The 21515-nt window shown below is 41.8% G+C and overlaps 2 protein-coding genes across 2 annotated transcripts in view; both read left to right on the forward strand.

Annotated features, from left to right (window-relative positions):
- Positions 1-21515, forward strand: part of LOC139444912 (mannose-1-phosphate guanylyltransferase catalytic subunit beta-like) — a 143526-nt gene that overhangs the window by 51509 nt on the left and 70502 nt on the right. The window lies entirely within an intron of this gene.
- Positions 14398-20162, forward strand: LOC139446433 (cylicin-1-like). The gene is made up of 2 exons (XM_071227757.1): positions 14398-14437; positions 19306-20162. Exons 1-2 carry the CDS (start codon positions 14398-14400, stop codon positions 20160-20162), a joined length of 897 nt encoding a protein of 298 aa, XP_071083858.1.

Raw genomic sequence — 21515 nt, forward strand, 5'->3', positions numbered from 1 at the left:
GTTGTGATCACAACCCTTCTCCCTTACGTGGATGTTTCTCTTGTTCTGACACGTTATGGGTGTCGGAACTGTACCAATTCTGCCATTTCTTTCAAATAATTGTAATTTATCTTTTTCAAAAGAACCTTTCCACTTCTGCTGTTTCATGTGGAATCAAGGAAACTAGATTTGGGTTACTTTGATCTAGACTTGCCTAGCTATATATATATTTACCGGCCAGTCCTTCGGGGCAACTGTACCGATAGGGATCCTTTCCTAAATTTTTCTATATAAATAGTCCACTGTGTTTAGTTATCAGATTAAGTGATTAAAGTCAAGACTTTTGTCCAGTTTCTATGACATATTGTCTAAGATATACTGACAAGCATATTCAGACAAAAACGCCTTAGGTACTATTATTGGAGTGACCCAATGCACAACAGGTAGTCCACGCATCTGACCCCCCATTTGCGTTCAGATACTAACCGCAAGACCCAAGGTCAGACTGACTGGGTCCAACGGACCACAGCGAATTCGGCAGCATTGTGTAGCAAATTGGACTCGGGGGACGGGGGACGTTCTTAACAGGATGACAAAAGGCATTCTTGAGATATATACATGAATACTATACCATTGTCTGTCAAATCTAATTATAACCGCTATGATATTTTGTAAGTGTGTGGGTAGCCAAGACTTTGTTGTTAAAACTTTTGCTCGTCAAGCCAGATACCTTGGTCTCTTTCCCCATCGTGAAACTAATTCTAAACGTACCCTACATCGATATCAATGGAATAGTTCTGACAATGGCGCAAAACCGAACATATATTCACTTCAGTTGGTAAATACTGAACATGCTGGTCGTTTAAATTACCAGGGGTATTCCTTATATCAATAATGGACATTTTTTACAAATCTTTTGGGTTTTTTCTCTCTTCTGATTGTGGGACATTACTCGACGTCCACCCAAATCAGGCATTTTCTGATTGAAACAACTTGTGGCGTCACAGGCGGTTATTCTAGTCATGATATGCCTATCTGGTTCATCATTACTGTGCAAAGTAATGGGTTAACACATATCCGGATTAACGAATCAAGGATACGTATTATAATGACTGGAGTGCACGGAGGTCAGTGTTTCCCTGAAACAGTTTCAGATCCGTTTACAAAATTCAAACTGAAATAGTGCAATTATCTTTTTAAATTCGTGAACGGAACAATGATAAGTGTTACATAAGTAGATATATAATATTAATATCCCCCCAACTTCCATGTGTTGTTTGGAAATATACTTTGCGTCATTATTAAAGGGTCACCAAGGTATGTTTGATGTCAAACGTGAACATATGCCAACAAGCGTCAACAGGTCTGAGTATCTTGACAGGGTGATCAACAGCTGAAGAACATGTAGTTTATGACTATGTCACACTGATTGGATGCTTGAAACGGGGAAAATGGACAACCATTATAAACAATGACACTTGTTAGATCGAATAAACTGCACGTGGAATAAACCATGAGGGGGGCAGTCGTTTATTTCTTGAATGAGAAACCAACATTCTGTACAGCCTATTTAAGGATGTTGATAACATGTACAAGCTTTAAAAAGTAGTTACCCAAATTGTAATAATGATGGCTCCCTGGATAGAATCCGACCTCGGAAATGTCGGACAAGTCCATTTATGAAAGGTGGGTTACGTTTAGAATATCCTGGATATTCTCACAATCCACACGTCCATAATTTTCTCTCCTAAACCGTTTGTCATATCTCTCTCACTTCTGGATGTGATCATTCGGCCACTGCCGTTTACTGCGTAGCCCAACTACTTACTAGACACTTCCCTCTCAGAAATGATGTCGTCCAATATATGCGAGCGCATATTCGAAAATGCAGAAATGACGTCATGATACAACAATGTTTTATCGTGCAAAAAGCCCTCTTCGTTTTTCATTGTTCTTTGCGATTTATCGCGTAGATATCTTATATATTGCAATATGAGTGTAACAGTTTGTACATACATATCTTTCGCTATACAACTAATTTAGATACGAGTATGGGGCAAAAGAAACGCCACCAAATAAATTATGGGCGTCAGTTTTCAACAAATTTGCCAAACAGCACGCAAACAGTTGGGAACAACACATGGCTGAAATGCAACTTACCTATTCCCCGTGAACATGTGCACGTGCTTCACGTGATTTGTGAAAAAGTGAATTTAATCACTAAAAAATGCAAAATGTGCACAAAGTTAGCCGTATTAAATCCTGGTATAAAATATGAGCAGGATTGTACTCTCTCATAACATGAAACAACGAATATGCCTCGACTAACCGCAGAGCAGAGGAAGAGAGCCATCGGTATGTTGCAAATGGGAGAGACGCAGGAGCACGTTGCCAGGACCATGGGCTGCTTCAAGTACGTCATCGCAAGACTTGTCACACATCACATGCAAACTGGCAGTACTGCAGACAGGCCGAGGAGTGGAAGACCCAAGGTCACGACCCCACAAGAAGACCGGTATTTACGGACGCTTCACCTAATGTCCAGACGTCATCATCCGCAAACAGCCTTGGATATCCAGTCAGCAGAAGGACTGTTGCTAGACGACTCCGTCTGTATGGTCTCCGTGCCTATCGACCTTTCAAGGGCATGACGTTAACGTTTCTACACCGACGTCACAGACTGAGATGGGCCAGGACTGTACGGCAGTGGTAGCAGAGAAATTGGCGAAGAGTGCCCTTCAGCGACGAGAGTAGGTGCCAGCTCTTCAAGCCTGATTGGCGGTTTCGAATCGACGTGGTAAACGGACGGCACGTTGTTGCGTCCAAGAAGTGGAGCCTGATGGAGGTGGTAGTGTCATGGTCTGGGGTGGCATCCGTGGGGACCAGAAGACAGATCTGGTCATCATCGACGGAAATGTCGTTATATTGCTGAGGTTTTGCGGCCTGTAGTGCTGCCTTTCCTGCAACGACACCAACGAACGCTGTTTCAGCAGGACACTAGCGACTGAACGCAAACAATGCGACCGTATTACACTGGCCGGCCAGATCACCGGACATGTCGCCCATAGAGCACCTACATGTATGTGACCAACTTGGAAGCAGGATTCGGAAACGTCAACAACCGCCATTGACGAAGGGTGCTTTGGCAATTGCCTTGCCATCAGAATGTCAGGAGACTCGTGTACTCTGTCGTGTTAGGGCTTGCATCGTTGCTAGAGGGAGTCACATCCGATGCTGAGCCATGTGCGTAGCATGGGACTTTAAAAGAGATCGACGTTGATTCTGCGGGTGTGATCGAATACTGGACAGTGATGATAAACGTGTTTGCAGAACTTTAAGTACATGTTTTTATCTGGTCATTTTCAAATACCGTTTTTGAATAATTGTCTTTTTATAATAAAACATCAACTGTAACTAAATTTTGCACCTGCTTTGTTTTAGACCAGAAAATTGTTTGGTGGCGTTTCTTTTGCCCGTTAGTTTATTATATATGGAAATATAATTAACTTTATAAGTTATTGAGAAATACGCGTCTTTGTTTTTTGTAAATACTCGCTTTTACAAGCGACATGATGGAAGCTCACATCTCCTAAACGTCACGATTCGGGGGTTTTCATTGTCCGTGTTAAATGAAGCGTGGACCACGCAAATACATAACAGGTTAAAGAAGTGTCAACACACGATCAGGAGAAACTGAAGCACGATGGTGTCGTCTTTCAACTTGGTAGATCTTGTTTTTGTTGAAAATGAATAAGTACTAGACTAAGTATTTTCAGACATACAAAGAAGGATAGAGAATACGCGCGGCATGGTGTATCGAGCTCCGGCAATAATGCCACGAGAACCGTCACCATGGGGCGGTCAGAGAATGTCACGTGTTGTTACACAAGTATATGAACATTTCTCAAATAGTTTGTCTTAAAATGCATAATAATTAAATAATACTGTTTACGGGAGAAAAATATTTACCGGAACTGACAAAACGAAACGGACAGAGAACACAACCTTGTTGCACTGCTCTTCTGGTGGAGTAGGTTTTGATTGGACGGATATGCATAGACCATGCAACTCTAAATCAGATTTAAAAGTAGAGATGCTGTCATTACTGTCTTGGCACTTCTCAAAGTCAAATACAGATATGTTGTTCTCGCCAGGTTTAACTACACTACAAATGTCACATGCCTGAAGCTGCCTGCACCATCCGTGTGTGTGTCAAAATGAACATACTACGGCACATATGGATGAGTTGATAGATATGTGTACGGTACACCTAACTGACATAGAACTGTTTACTCACCAAGGGGTCCTGTGATTTTCAGTGAACACAGAATGCCACGACCCATTCTTATATGTTGTGCTGATGACGTCTAAAAATGGGCGTGGTCATACACAAAATTCAACGACTGTCTTCCTTGTTCATGGTGTATGTTGTATTTTGTTTGTTTGACTGACAGCTGACTGACAGCGCCTAAGTGGTAGTCTTTGCATTTATTAACTACGTCACTAACAGTGTGTGACAGTGGGTGTTACATTTCCATAACTTATTTCTACATGTGCCCTACTGCCATTTTCACGTGTAAATTGAACAAAACGTTTTCGCTAACAACCGTCTAACTAGCAGCATTGTTTCATATTTGGTCTTAACTGAAATTCAGTTATACGTTTGTACTACCTAATTTATCCAGGCTGGCCCAGTCGGAAGCACCGCGACCGCCATGCAGCGTTGCCTTTCCTAGAAACCTGTATCGTGGTTTCAAATTAGTACTGATTGTGTTTCAAGGTTTGTCAACACCATAGCCGTGCTCGTGGGGTTCACAATGTGGTAAAGATCTATAGCAGCTCTCACACTTTGTCGAGGTGGTTCCCAAGCTCTCCTGAGCCTAACTGGGTTAGGACTCGGGAAGAGACTACATGTATACGAGTATCTTACGAGTACGCTACGAGTGTGTTACGAGCCCCATATGAGTCCCATAAGAGTCCAATAGGAGTCTATTAAGAGTTACATACGAGCACAACGATCTCGATACGAGCTGTACGAGTTTGGTACGACTTTGGCACGAAGTGGCTATGAGCTGCAAAATAATTCGGCGGGAATTACACTCGCATCGCTCGTATTAGACTCGGTCAACTCGGTAATAAATGTTGCAGACAATCCTCATACGAGTTCTGTACAAGCACCACGAGGTCGCCACGAGGGTAGTACGAGTAGGACGAGTGTGTTACGGGTTTGTTAGGAGTTTGTTAGGAGTTGGCTGGCGGCCCGAGTGTTTTGAACAGTTCCACCACTCTCGTTGATCAGTACGAGGTATCCCGAGTTACCCCGAGTTTAGTACGACCTCGCTACGAGCTCGATACGAATACCCCCGAGTTAGCTCGGGTCCATACTCGGGACGCAACTTGGCAAAGTGTGAGAGCCCCCTTAAGGCCTTCATCTCAGGTTGACAGGCCATGATAAAACTGAAATACTTTTTATAGTGACGTAAAACCAAGCTCACTAACTCACAATGTACCACTGAAATGCCACACGCCATTTTAACTTCTGTTCTACGTGTTATTCTCCACAAAGATTCTAAGTATGAGCATATGCCTTAAAAGTTTACTATAAGATTTTCCCCAGCACATTAATTTGAATTATTCCAAAGGCTATACAAAATGACCATTCCTTATCACAAGTGGATGTGACTAAGGCGGGCTGCAATGCGTGTTCCGTTCAGATTTTTCGTTGTTGAACACGAATTCAGCAGCATTCCAGCTTTATGACAGCGGTCTGTAATACACGAGTCTGGTTCAAACAAACCATTGACATTCATAAGAAACGATCCGCGCCAACGAGTCTGACCTGATCTTTTTCGTGGCCAGTCAAGATAGAAATAGGTCCCTGAGACCTGTCCTAACCCGGAACCCCACGGGGTCGGAGTAACATGACACACACTGTGGACCAGCCGCACGGGTATCACGGTGTTATCCATGCTGAATATCCATGTTGACCAACTGATCACCACTTTAGCATTTTTGAAATAAAGTTTCGCAGGATCGCGCCTTCCCAGAAGAATACGCCTTCATTAAAAAATCAACCCGTGAAGATCCGGGTTCAAATAGGTCTTCAGCAACCCATGCTTGCCGTAAAAGGCGGATGTGCTTGTCGTGAAAGGCGACTGACGGGATTGGGTGATCAGGCTCGCTGACTTGGTTCATGCATGCCACCGTATCCCAAACAATTCAATAAAAATGATTTTCAAAGCAGGAGTCTGGGCAGATACACAACAGAAGCAATACAGTCTCAAAAACTCAAAAACTTCTTTTTGTACAAATAACTAAAAGTCACAAAACCATTTCCATATTTATCAGAAATCTGTCTATAATACGATTCCAACTATATTATGAGCATGTGTTTATGAATCACTATCAATTGGTGATGATACCAGGTGTTCGCGAAAAGCTGAGCGTATTCTTCCCCAATGGTGGCATTCGTCACAAACACATGCAAAGGCAAGCCAATTGCCCACCTGGAATAAAATGCAGGAACATATGGTACAAATCGAAATAGGGAAATGACATCATTTTTGTCAATGATGCATCAAATTTGGTAATGTCCTCCACATGTCTACCATAAACAATGTATTAAAACACACAGAACATGTTTGCATTTTAACAACACAGTGAATTAAAGGATGCGGAAAATTACGATTTTTTTTCTCACATTTTTCGCAGATGGAATTTCAAATGTTTGTAAACAGTTAAAGAACTCGCGGTCTCGTCTAATGCAGCTCTCATTTTCATACGGGATCGGTGTTTGTTATACAGCTCGTGAGTCACATTTGGCTAAATTATCTCCTGAAATAAAATGAAATTGAATTAATGTGCACAGGTGTTGATTCAAGCAACGTTTTTAAGGTTCGAGGACTTATCTCGTCATGATTAAATGCAATAAGTTGGCCATAAATGAAAAACATGAACTATTCCAACTGCATATTACTATAGATATGAGTGGTAAAACAGTATTTAATGTGGCAGTAATGTTCATGTGGTCACACGTGTGGGGGGTGCATGATTAAACTAGTCAAATCTGAAGCCTCAAAAGAAAATATTTCCCAAACACGACACTACCAGAGAAGATTTCCTGAGCGCAGTTAACAGGTATAGTGATTCCACGAGACCTCATTAATCCGGTACCTAACCCAGTGATACCTTCCGGATTAACAAGTTTCCGGATTACAGAGTAGGAAGTGTCCTTTGAAGCGTTCCCAACAATGATCAGGTCTCCGGTTTAAACTAACGAGGATTCACTTTATATACAGCAGTACCTTACTGCAGTGATACTTAAGTGAGACTTGAATCGCGGTCTTTTTCCTTATCTATTTCTGTGAAATATTTCCTGGATATCAAAATACCATCGCACTCAACAGTACGGAAAATGATGATGACATAATCTCGATACATCATAACATTTTAAAAGGCCCCCGTTCCACAAGGCGATCTTATGATGCCGTAAATCCATGTTAAAGCGAAGATCGTTTTGTGGACCTGGCCCAGCCCTACAAACCTTTAAAGACCATGTTTTATCCCTTAAGGGCAGGTTTGTTTGTTTGTTTGTTGTTTAACGTTGCACTCAGGAATATTCCAGCTATAGGACGGCGGTTTGTAAATAATCCATTTTTGAAACCCGTCTGTCATACAGACGAAAGCATATTTTTAGTGTCGGATTTTAGACACTGCTGCTAAGTATTATTATCTTGGTCAACTGTTCACAGACCAGTTAGATTTTACTGCAATAGCACGTGCACGTGTTTCCAAAGTTAAGACAATAGGCGGTACACATTTCCAAACCTATTCCAAATGGTATGATAGTATGGTTTGGTCAGTTCTTGATTACGGGGTTTTATCTGGGGTGATTATGACGTGTCAGCAATATATGCTGTACACCAAAGTGCCACTAGATTTTATTTGGGACTCAGCAAATACGCTCCTAAAGTCGCTATAAATGGGGACATGGGATAGATACCGCCTGTTGTCAGACATTGGAAAAGTGTCCGGTAGGTTAAACAATCATGTGTTTATCTGGGCTGATGGGTACGCTGTAAATGGTTGTTATAATTGGTATGGTAGGGTAAGAAAGAAGTTTAGTAGTATGGATTTAGGACATCTGTTAAACGCAGCAGGTTTTACAGATAAGTTTTCTGTTACCCGTTGGAGTGATATGTTAAGAAAAGAAGAGGGGCAAATGGGCTTAATAAATTGAGAATGTACCGATGTTACAAACAAGTATATGGGACAGAATACTATGTTTCAAATGAGATGCCCAGAAACTATAGAATTGCACCAGCCAAGTTTTGGTGTGGCGTGGCTCCTATTCGAGTGGAAACCGGTCGGTATGAAGATGTACCTGTCCAAAATAGAAAAAGTGTTCACTGTTATGACAGCCTTGAAGACGAGGTCCATGTTTTGTTTCACTGCGTATTATATGACGATATCAGGGCAACTCTTTTTAATGAATGTATTGCTAAATCTCATAATTTTAAGATATACCTTTATTGTGAGGAATTGTGTTTTTACAGTAATCTTTGAAGCTGATTATTCAAATAAAATCAGGTTTTATATCAGTCGCGCTTGGAGTTATTGGTATTTTGTGATGTTGACATTTAGAAAATAAATGTGTTATTTGATGATGGGAGTATTTTTACAGCTGACAGTTATTAAAAATAAACTGAACTCGTTTCGAATGTTGGATTTCTTTTCAATATACACATATACACTTAAATACGTCAAATTGTGTGCAACTGTTGAAATAGCCAAAGACAATATTGCGTGAAGACATGTTTAATAAACAAAAGTCCGGTGTCATGTGCCACACAATGCCAACAAACAACATGTGACCAATAATCAACTGAAACGGCAAATTAAAAACAACCACGACCCTCAGTAGCGCGTATGTGATCCACCTGATGCGATCACAGCCTGGCTCCGTTATCTCATCGTCTATGAGGAGGATGAGGTCCGGTCCTATTGTCACCAACAATCAATCTCACGCATATATCCAGAATCTCATCCCTGAAGCGCACACCTGTCATCGTGCCCCGCTATGGGACGTGGAGATCGGTTCCAGTTCTAGTGTAATGATTGAGCCCCTTCCATGTCATGTTTGGCTTCGTTGGAATCCTGAAATCTTTCTTCTTACCCACGCCACACTGGGCACGGCGATTTGAGAAGTGTAGACTGTATCTCGACTCATCAGTGAAAAGAACTGAAGCCCTGCCAGGGTCTGTCCAATTGACGTGGTCTTCAGACCTATCCACGCATGTCTGCCTAAGATGTTCGGTCAGCGAGATGCGAATGCATGCCCTCCACGACAGGAGACGATTACTCACTGTTTGAGTAGAAACGTTACCACTGGCGTTCCGCGGGTCATTTCTGAGTATGATGGCAGTCACGAAGTGTTAACTTTCCGCAATCATGAGAACCTGTCATCCCACTGTCTGTTGGAACGATGTTGACCACCTACATGTCGCTGGGTATCTGATCCAAACGTCTGGTGTCGATTCCATCCCCTGGTTATCACACTTTGGCTGACAACAAAGACGTTTTCAACGTGACGGTCAACGTCAACGTGACGGTGTGTTTCAAGCATGCCTATGTGTCTATCTAATTCTTCGGTCGTTAAACGACGTCTGTGACACTGAGGGGACAAATATACATTCAGTTATTGCAATCCTCAGCAGCAAATGTTGTTGTGCTCTCTGTTAGTGATGTGTAACGATTCTGTCACGATACACCCAAACACAGGTTTTCAAGCACCTCGTGCCCATTGTGCCCATAACGGCATGCCACTGTCCGTTCATCGTGAAATTGAGATCCTATTGGGGTTACCCAATCATTATATACCGGGATATTTCAATATTTATTTGTTGGCTGATTGTTTTGTCATCCAAACGGGATCCTTAGCAAAGGTTGGTTTTATATTCGACAAAAGCAAAGCGGAAGAGGTGGTTTATTGGAGATACGCTTCCAAAGATTGTAAAGGAACCGTCAGTGATCGACAATCTGACACATGTACATGTCAATATAACGGTAATTCAGTTTTCTACACATAGCATGGTTGATATTGGAATAATGTGGTGTTAATTAAAGTTGTTTTAAGAAACTGTAATACTAATTTATATACATACGTAAATTATTAAATTACACCAAAACCCATGTTTAAAAGAAATACCATATTGCTACATTGTTATTACAGCTGCAAGAGCCGTTATGGTCAATAAAGTTCAAGGCTACTACTTCCCTGGCGCCGATGCTAGCCCTGTACGATGAAGAAGTGTCATCTCTCAGAGATGGCGAGTGTTCTCATATAGAAGTGATGCCAACATTCCTATACTGTGCTAGACCAACTCATCAACGAGACTTCTATGGCATCTGTTTATTCAGAATGTCGGCGATCTAGCCCATGGTTCACATAATGCATTGTGTTACTACACAAGAATTCAAGCAGAGGTCACAGCTATGCCCCTGTAAATATATATACGTATCAAAGCACACAGTCCATAACACCTCTACCATATACAGGTATGAATACAACACAATGATAATATATTAAATCAAAATTGACATCATCCACAATTTGTATGCAATCCGATAAGGATACACAGAATTAGCGCTCAATTACTGCTAATGTCTTTCTATCCAATCTTTCGTTTACATTAAGCTAACATATAGATATGCTTGTCCATGCTTCGACTTCACTGTTACGCATAAAAGGATGGTATTTAAACATAGATGGTCTTTACTCCTCGAAGATATGAATTCCTGTTGTTGTAAACAAAAATGTTTCTCATTTTCCACAGTGCTCACGTTTCATGTATATGGCTTTTTATGTGAAGTAGATACTTTTCCGGTTCTAACACAGATTTAAGCCTTTGGTAGAGTTCAGGGCCCACTTTCACAAAGCGATCTTAGTGCTGAGACTATCGTAAGACTATGTTAAAGTATGGGGGTTACAATCATCTTAGCGCTATGGTCGCTTTGTGCATGTGGGCCCAGGACTCCGGAGAGAATTCATTCCGTTCAACAACAGCGGCAACGACAAGATCCGACCCAGTGCACATACTGCGTTGTATATCTTCATTGTAACCTTCAAGAAGAGAGTGAATCACAAGTATCGCTAATGAAACAATGAATAGAGCATACCTCACTACAATATGATTTTCAGAGCGTAATCCATGTGCGAGCTGCGCAAAGCCCTCAGGTAACAACCGTCTAACAGCCTTTCATACTCTGGTGTTAAATGGCTTCACTGGTAAGTTCGTGCTACTCAGCTAAGTTGCACTAACTTACCAATGAATGCCATTTACACCTGAATAGCATCCCATACTTAATCTATTGTGTCGGTAACTGTAGATGTATTTAACGTCCGGTTGGGCACAGAATCGCACACTATTTCACGCCCTTGCCTTACATCTAACGGTTTCTTTTAGGTAGACATTAAATATACACAAAGGCATTTTTTGTACAAAACAATATTTTGGAGGAAACGTGAAAATTGGTAGGAAATTTTATGACTATACAATTGTGTCGAGACTTTGTTTGAAAAGAACTGGGCTTAAACTATATGCCTGTCTAACCCCTTCAACTATCTAAAGAAGTTATATTGGACTAAATCTCAATCTACATCTGCAATAAGACCTTAGTGTTGAAGCAGGTTTTGCCTTGAAGGCGTGGGAATCACGTTTGCGTTGAGACATAGAAAATGATAACGCAAGAAAAAGCAATGTGATACCAGGAATCTGGAGTATTCCGATTGGCCTACCAGGCGGACGGCGTTTGTGATCAAAATCGCTTTAAAACTGCACCAAATGCGTTCAAGGCATCTGACGTAATAATGACATGTTTTAACAAATGGATAGAAAAGTCAAGTATTCTAACGTTGCTGAACGGTATGATGAATATGGCATTGTTGAAGAGCATTGCATTCGGAGATCGTATCCTATTGTGTCAGATGGTTCATGGTCATATGATCATTACCGGAGTTTTTATTGTGTTGGTTGCTTGATTGATTTGGAGTGCTTATTAATAGCTGGATATCACTGCACATATACAAGTTTCAAATATAGATAATAAATATGTGTTATGAAAGGAACAATAGAACTACTGCACCTACGTATTCCTGTAATGGAACAATGGAACACCAGAACTAATTATATCCATCCATGTTCCGCAACGAATAGACCACTTTACCATTGCAGACAGTGTGACTTGGGTCAGGTATTTTCGGTTGAGACAAAATAGTTTGACATAAGGTTTAGACATTCATGTTAGCAGATATATATATATATATTGTTCTATATGAACCATCCACGTAGTAAACGGCTCATTAAAGTTTGACAAAGCAGTGGTTATGTTAGGGCTATCTAGTTAACCGGCAAGGGTTAACACTTGGCGTATAGTCGTATCAGAAGAGGTGTAAAATTGTATGGTGCACACAAATGCCACCATAACAGGAGCGATGAATGAGTCGGTGTCTTTATCCCAATGACTCACTGACAGCAGGTTCTGCCTAAAAGGTGTGCCGTGTGTTGCAAATGTATATATTCCTCAACGGTATTGTTACTAGGTATTCGCCCGTCTTAAGACGTTCCGAGATCGAAATACTATTTCGTTTCAATTTATACAACAACTTGGTATGTACTGGCGTGGTGTGTCTCGGTACACCCAGACGTGTCACACTGTCACGCACTGTCTGATAACGACGTGACATGGCAGGTTATCAAGGTCATGATCGACCGTCCTTACCGTGACACATGGATTTTGGGAAATATTCTAACACGGAGTCACTAGTATGTAACCTGGATAAATACTCACCACCAAAAGAAACGTGAACCACAGAAACACATAAAGTCTGCATGTTAAGAGGGAATGATTCCAATGTGTACCACCTAATGACAAAATTAACAATCAGTCGAGTGTTACCACAGAGTGTCTTTATTTCTATCACGATATGCTGCACATGAGACAAATGGTGCATCTCGAGTCATGGAACTCTGACGTCACATGTGACATGTGTGGTGCGTTCATGAGCGCCGGTTCACACAACATAACAGTATGTTCGTTTGTGCATCGAACCAATCTAATATCTCTTGAATGTAAGTTATTCTTCATATATTAACCAACATGTACGATATTCGCGTTTCTTTTGGCGGTGACTATATTTAATCTGGGTTTACTGACTCACGTGCACTTTTATCAGAGTTATCTCCCCTGTTGACACAACGCCGTAAACACCTGGCGTTAACTTAACGATTGATTGGCTAATTGTAAATCAACGTTGTTGACATTAATGACCGTTCTTCTTTAAGTCGAAACCTCAACACTGCGATAGAATGAAAAACAAACCATATGGTGGAGAAAAAATTCCTGGCCTGTTTAAAAGTAACTGAACATTTTCGTCAACCATGTTAACGATAAACTTAAAAGCTATTGGTTTAACGAATCCCCTTGCTCGTATACAAGAGGAATAATATTTTTAAAATGGATATCAGCTCCTAGGCGTTAATTGCCCTTAGTACAAGAACGCAACAAAGGTCAAACAGTGCTCATGATTTGTAAATAAGGTAAACGATATTAGTTAACCATTAACCTGAAATAATACATAATTATGATGATGATGGCGATGATGATGTCGACAACGACGTAGACGATGATGACGGTAGTGACGACTACGAAGACGATGTTGTTGATGAAGATGATGATAATGATGATGATGATGTCGACAACGACGTTGACGATTATGATGACTGTGGTGACGACAACAACGATGATGATGATGATGATGATGATGATGATGATGATGATGATGAGGTCGACGACGACGATGATGAAGATGGCAGTCTATAGAAAGTATCTTCAAGTTATAACAATCATACCAGATAATCGTGACGAATGACAGTAAGAGTTGTTTAATGCCGCAGTCAGCGATATGCCAGCCACATCACGGGGGTGATAAAGAGCATCACGCGAAGAATGTGAGAATTGTAATACATGTAATAGGTGTTGTTATCAGACTGTAACAGCGACATGGTTGTTTCCTATCTCGTCATACTATGTAAGGCATGCGCAGATGTAGGTCCCGTCAATTAGTGTGTGAGGTACGCTTTTCTATATAGATACGTGAATCTGAATGAGTGAGTTGGGTTGAACGCCACTTTGAAAAATATTTCAGTTGCCAGCATCATGTGGGAGGAAAGCCCGAATTGATGCAGGTCTCAGACGTATAGCACTTTTGTGAAACCCACGAGCACGGTTATGGTGCTAACGAACCTAGAAACACAAGCAGGGTGAACCGGGATTCGAACCCATGATCGGTATCTGGCACCCTAAGGGACGGACGGGGCACAGTGAATTCAGCAGGGGGGTCCGGACTGAACGAGAAAAATGAAGAAAGAAGAAGAAGCAGATGATGATGATGCGTTAGGTATCAAGTGAATATATGACAGGTAAGAGGTGAGTGACCCCTTTGACACGTTAGTTACATAGTTACTGTCTGGGGGTGTGAGGTATGCCACGGGACAAAGGCCTAGGTCCAAGTCCTCAACACGATAGCGCCTGGGTGGTTGGCACGTCTCAAGCGTTACATGGCGTGAAAAGGGGCAAGTTGCATTCAGGGGGGAAGGGTGTTTTCAGTCAAGAACAATTACCTCAGTGGGGAGGGTTGTACTTTATCCATAATGAGGGGTTGAGCTTGTTCAAACACTTTTCTAGGATTAGATAAGCAAGAATGCATACTTGAGTTACCTAATCAACGTAGTGATCAAAAGATAAAGAAGAAAATCCATAATCTTCTACTTATCAGTATACATTATAAGTATCCTCGTCTACCCGGAAAACCCGTTTTTGAATGTTCCGGTTAAGAAGTGTATATACCCACATGCGCGTGCAGAAAGGACACGTATATTCAAAGGTCATTCTTAAAATACACTCTTAAAAAAAAGAAACGCACAGGTAGATTTTTAGTAAATATGTTGTACCTAATAAAGTCGATATATTTAATTTAATATCATAGATACAAATATGGAATTTGGAAGCTCGATAGTCACATGTTGTCGTTGTACAAAGGCATCGAAAACTGTTCATTGTAATGTCACAAAGGCTGTAAGGTATGGCACCAACGCAAGCGTCGGTGTCGATGGATCTCTTGCAAAACAGGGACGATAACTGGTCTTCTTGGTCGGATTTCAGCCTCGCGAAGATGGATCCTGACAGTCTGGTCCGATATCCTCCTCAAACCAGGGATGCGTCCCGCAGTCTCCGTAGCTGTGGCATTGCGATGGCGTAGGTGGAACAGTCGAATGTAGCGATCCTGTGCAGGGGTGATAACTCTTGGTCGGCCGGTTCTCGGACGGTCTGCAGCGGAATTGAACTGTGTGTATCGGTCACAAAGGCGGCAAATGGTGCTGCGGTAGACGTTGAAGTGCCGTGCAACAGAAGACTGCGATTCTCCTCTTTGGAAACGTCCTACTGCGATGTTCCGATCGGCAGCGCTGAGTCTGGGCATTTTCGACAATTGAATGACAAATTATTGGCTTATGCTTGCCTTTTTATAGCCACTACCACGAGGTATGAATGCCATAACTAATCCGGCCGATTTCATAAGAATGATACCGGTTTGATGAGGTTTCACTGTTAACAGTAGTTGTATTGTCAACAGGGGAAGGAGTGATGATAACACTGCTGGCAGGGAGAAGAACACTGTGGTATATATAATTGTAGGGAGATTAGTTTTACGTCATTTTTAGCAATATGCCAACATCAAGATGGTGAACAAGAATCGACCTGCCTCATGTAGATTGACATTTATAGTAGCAATAGTAGCAGTAGTAGCCATAGCAGTAGTGAGTTAGTGAGTGAGTGAGTGAGTTGGGTATAACGCCGCTTTTCACAGTATTCCAGTCATATCACGGCATGTCAGCTTAATGTTGGGGGAAAGCCCCAAGTGATGCACGTCTCGCACGTTTACCACTTCGGGGAAACCCACGAGCACAGGTATGGTGCTGACAAACCTAGAAACATAATCGGGGCAAACCGGGATTCGAACCCACAATCATAGGTTTCTGGCGTGCCCAAGGGAGGCAACTCTGCACAGCGAGTGGGACACCTGTGCGGTAGTACTAGTAGTAGTAGTAGCAGCAGCAGCAGCAGCAGCAGTAGTTGTAGTACATGTTGCAGCAGGACAGGTAAACGGAACAGCGACACAGGTAGTAACATCAGCTGTTCAACTGGTAGAAGTAGTCATGGTGGTAATAATAGCATTAATATAGAGCAACCGAAATGGCAATGTCGGCTTATGTACAAAGAGGATCGACAGTAGCTCCAGCCCGCTCATACCCGAGTACGACTGCCTGACGGTGCAGTTGCTTATGGTGAAACCTGACACCGAATAAAACCCATCGCTTCACTGCCCGTATCTCGCATACGGCAACACGTGGTTGCTAAAACCTTAAACACACAAAAAACGAACTACAATTTATTCCATAGGAATTTGGTTCATACAATTTACACATGGAACCATGCATTTAAATGCATTATCTTCACTTAATTTTAATATAATGCACATTTTGTATGGGAAGGTTGCACATCTGGTCATATAGTGTCTCTCGCCCCCTTCACTATATGTCTGTTTTGTCCAGGCAGTGACACGTCCCAAACACACTCATACAGAGGTTCTCCACAGCAAGGCACAAAATGTTTGAGAGACGTTTGTCGGGGGTTATATTTTTAGTTCATTTTGCAATAGTTTGATAGCATCTACATCATTTAAACTACACCACTGAAGAACTCACGGTTGATTTTTTAAAAATATTTGCATAATTAATCATAACTAATTTATCCGAAACATTACTTATTTCAACTGTTCATTCACACGCCGCACAGCTGTTCGAAGTTTTTTAATATTTGCATAATTGATTGTAACTAATTTCTCCAGAACACTACTTGTTTGATATAATTTTTAAAAGATAAGAATAACCTTATCACAAAATAAATGTAGCTCTCGTTTGACTAAGTACGCAGACACAGAAGCATAGCGAGAGCATTGAGAGTTTGTGAGCAATGTGTTTGAAGAAGTGCGCTTTTCTTCGTGTATCCAAAATACTTACGACCATTGTTTTACAGCATAGACATATTCCAGCAACACCATAACAGTCTAAGAAGTAAAGATATACAACTGACGTTTTACATAAATCCCACTCAACAAACATTATATCGCTTACGTCAATAATTCTACTCTTAAAAAAGTATCAATGTTCATGTATCATGCTATGTTAGTTAAAATTTGAATTGTTGAATTGCAACTACTCCCGACAATAGATTTTTACCATGGGCCTGTGGACTTTCAGTGTGGAAAAGACGTTTTCATCTATCTGTTTAACTAACTAAGGTCTTCTGCGATCTATTGTCACTGGGAATGCATGTATCTGTGACGGGAGCACGTGGGATTAGAAAGGAATGTAGCACATCATTGTATTGAAACACTTTGATCAATGCCCGGTACAAAGCAACCATCCCATGTCTACGTTTAAGTAGGAGACGTCCCGTAATGACGCTTCCGTGATAACATCGCGTTATGTAGTTTTCCAGTTTCTAGGCGCCACACATGTGCAGTTTTACTGAAACTGAAAACTGAAACTGTTTCCTACCATCTCCAAGAATGCTTATATATTATCAAAGAGAGTATGTGACTGTTTCGGATAATCACAGAGAGTCAGCTTAACTTAGAATGTTTGACGCGATGGTAAAACTAATATTATAGGTTCGGGTTTGGCGATCACAATAGGAACGAATCTTGAATATGTTTTGAGAATAGTTTTCCCCGCTACAGCGACAAAACCAGATCTATTTTTTTATTTGAAGCCATGAGCCTGAATTTTATTTAAGAAAAACACCTGGCAACAATGTCATTTTTCCGGCAGGCAGTTTCTATTGTCAATCAACAGTCTGAAACAAACTTGTGTTTAATAATAGAAGAGCATCGCCGAGCAAAGACACATATTGATACTATCTGACCTACTGAACTTTAAAGGTGATAACTATGTAAAAAAAATAGCCTCCCTTGACCCGTTATAAAGGAAGTGAAACGCTGCAGTGCCTGATTGCAATTCGATTTGGTCTACCGGGGTAGAGAGATTAGAAGCTATTTTAGGGCCGATTCGATAGTAGGGGTTAATTTCAAGAGACGTGCGCTCGGAGACTGGGTCGGCCAGGGGAGTATATTCACGCGAGTAATGACTGACTGCAGATACTGACTGATTTGGTGTCGGCACCACAGGTACGTGCACACCGCGCCTGCACGCATGCTGAAGGAATTAAAGAGACTCTTCGAATGCTGGAAACACTTCAGCGGTACTTTGACAAAAATGGTTTGAGGCAAGTCTATACAATAAGCAATTTCACAATAAACGTCTTAATGTATGACGGTTTTGATAACAAATGCGGAAAAGAAGTAGGTCGGTCACAGGCGTGTTTTTTTCATGAAGGTATATATTTGTTATTGAAACACAGTAAGCTGACGACATGGACGGCCGTAGGAATTGAGCTGAAGGTAATCTGAGATGGCAATCAATCGACCTCTGACACACATTCAACTCTTACTTGACGGGCTCCGTATTTTCCCCCAGAAATGTTTTGTTTGTTTGTTGTTTAATGCCGCACTCAGCAATATTCCTGTCACATGACGGCGGTCTGTAAATGATCGAGCCTGGACCTGACAACCCAGTGATTGATATCATGAGCATCAATCTACGCAATTGGTGTATGATGAAATGCATCAACCAAGTCAGCGAGCCTGACCACCCGATAGTCGCCTCTTACGGCAAGCATGGGCTGCTGATGACCAATTCTCTACCCACATCTTCACGTGTGTCTTCCAGCAACAAGTCATGGGGTCTCTCAACAGTGACTAGATACGGGACATGTTTAGACTGACGTGTGCCATGGGATCCCTCAACAGAGACTAGAAGGTGGGAAGAGTAGGGGCTCACTCAACAGAGGCTAGATAAAAGGCATGTTTAGATTTAGAAGAGTAGGGGCTCGCTCATCAGAGGCTAGATAATTGGCATGGTAGGGCTGAGGAGAGTCGGGGCTCGCTCAACAAAGGTTAGATATAGGTCATGTCTTGGCCGAGAAGGGTCGGGTCTCCATAAAAAAGGGCTAGATACGGTGCATGTCTGGGCTGAGAAGAGTAGGGTCTCCCTAAAAAGAGCTAGATACGGTGCATGTCTGGGCCGAGAAGAGTCGGGTTCGTTCAAAGAGACTCGTACTGGGCACATTGAGACTGGCGTGTGTCAGTGTATGGCACAACAGATGCTCCATACGGGACATGTTTAGACAAGAATGAAGAAATACATATCACCAATAGGATAAAGAATGGGGCTGGGAAACGAAAGGATACCAATAGGATAAAGAATGAGGCTGGGAAACGGAAGGATACCAATAGGATAAAGAATGAGGCTGGGAAACGGAAGGATACCAATAGGATAAAGAATGAGGCTGGGAAACGGAAGGATACTAATAGGATAAAGAATGAGGCTGGGAAACGGAAGGATACCAATAGGATAAAGAATGGGGCTGGGAAACGGAAGGATACCAATAGGATAAAGAATGAGGCTGGGAAACGGAAGGATACCAATAGGATAAAGAATGAGGCTGGGAAACGGAAGGATACCAATAGGATAAAGAATGAGGCTGGGAAACGGAAGGATACCAATAGGATAAAGAATGGGGCTGGGAAACGGAAGGATACCAATAGGATAAAGAATGAGGCTGGGAAACGGAAGGATACCAATAGGATAAAGAATGGGGCTGGGAAACGGAAGGATACTAATAGGATAAAGAATGAGGCTGGGAAACGGAAGGATACCAATAGGATAAAGAATGAGGCTGGGAAACGGAAGGATACCAATAGGATAAAGAATGGGGCTGGGAAACGGAAGGATACTAATAGGATAAAGAATGAGGCTGGGAAACGGAAGGATACCAATAGGATAAAGAATGGGGCTGGGAAACGGAAGGATACCAATAGGATAAAGAATGAGGCTGGGAAACGGAAGGATACCAATAGGATAAAGAATGAGGCTGGGAAACGGAAGGATACCAATAGGATAAAGAATGGGGCTGGGAAACGGAAGGATACTAATAGGATATAGAATGGGGCTGGGAAACGGAAGGATACCAATAGGATAAAGAATGAGGCTGGGAAACGGAAGGATACCAACAGGGTAAAGAATGAGGCTGGGAAACGGAAGGATACTAATAGGATAAAGAATGAGGCTGGGAAACGGAAGGATACCAATAGGATAAAGAATGAGGCTGGGAAACGGAAGGATACCAATAGGATAAAGAATGAGGCTGGGAAACGGAAGGATACTAATAGGATAAAGAATGAGGCTGGGAAACGGAAGGATACCAATAGGATAAAGAATGAGGCTGGGAAACGGAAGGATACCAATAGGATAAAGAATGAGGCTGGGAAACGGAAGGATACCAATAGGATAAAGAATGGGGCTGGGAAACGGAAGGATACTAATAGGATAAAGAATGAGGCTGGGAAACGGAAGGATACCAATAGGATAAAGAATGAGGCTGGGAAACGGAAGGATACCAATAGGATAAAGAATGAGGCTATGTGTGCGGAAGTAACTCTAACGGAAGCATTCGTAAAATCACTTACACCATCCTCAACAGGTAAAATATGCCTGTTTGAGCTTGATGTTGTCAGTTCACAGATTTTTTCCCATACGGTGTTTGACGATAGTTGTTTCTGTTTTTGTTTGTTTATTTTTTAACGGCGCACTCAGCAACATTTCAGATTATAACTGTCCTGCCACACTCACCAGTGATCGAGCTTAAGATTGCGGTACGAATTCCCTTTGTGATTACATGCGATAGTGATTTTTATTAGTGACCACAACATATTTCAGTTATTATTGACATTCGACATCTTACAATCATTATTGTCGTCACAATAATAATGATAACAATAATAATAATAATAATGACGATGAAAAAAACAATAAAAAATACTAAGCGACAATAATACAAATATTAATGATGTTGACGATAATAATCCTCCACCAAATACCTCATAAGCCAGAATCATTTATACGGACGCAACATTGTCAGACGTTAAAGACCAAATTAAATCTCGGACTGTAAATGAACAAGTATTGCATGTCTATTGCTGTACCACCCAAGCGTTCTTCCTTGTTGGGGGGGGGGGGGGGGGGGGGGGAAGAAATACGTTTAGGTTAGCATCATGGCGGCTTGACGTGACCGAGGAAAGGAAAGAGCTGCTTTCCCAGTCCTTCCCTTGATTTTTATGCGCAGAACCCATCGCCACAAATACCGCCATGAATTCCCATGTTGCCCGTGTTTAATCCCCGACCCCATACCGAGGTAAACATCACGTCTAGGCGGCCAGGTGGCAGCGTAAACGGAAATCAATCAGATCTGATCGGCATTAATCGCCCAACATCTGGTGAGGAGATGGCGGACGGCAC

Source organism: Haliotis cracherodii, unplaced genomic scaffold (assembly GCF_022045235.1).
Source record: "Haliotis cracherodii isolate W230 unplaced genomic scaffold, xgHalCrac1.p SCAF_6, whole genome shotgun sequence".
NCBI classification, from domain to species: domain Eukaryota; kingdom Metazoa; phylum Mollusca; class Gastropoda; order Lepetellida; family Haliotidae; genus Haliotis; species Haliotis cracherodii.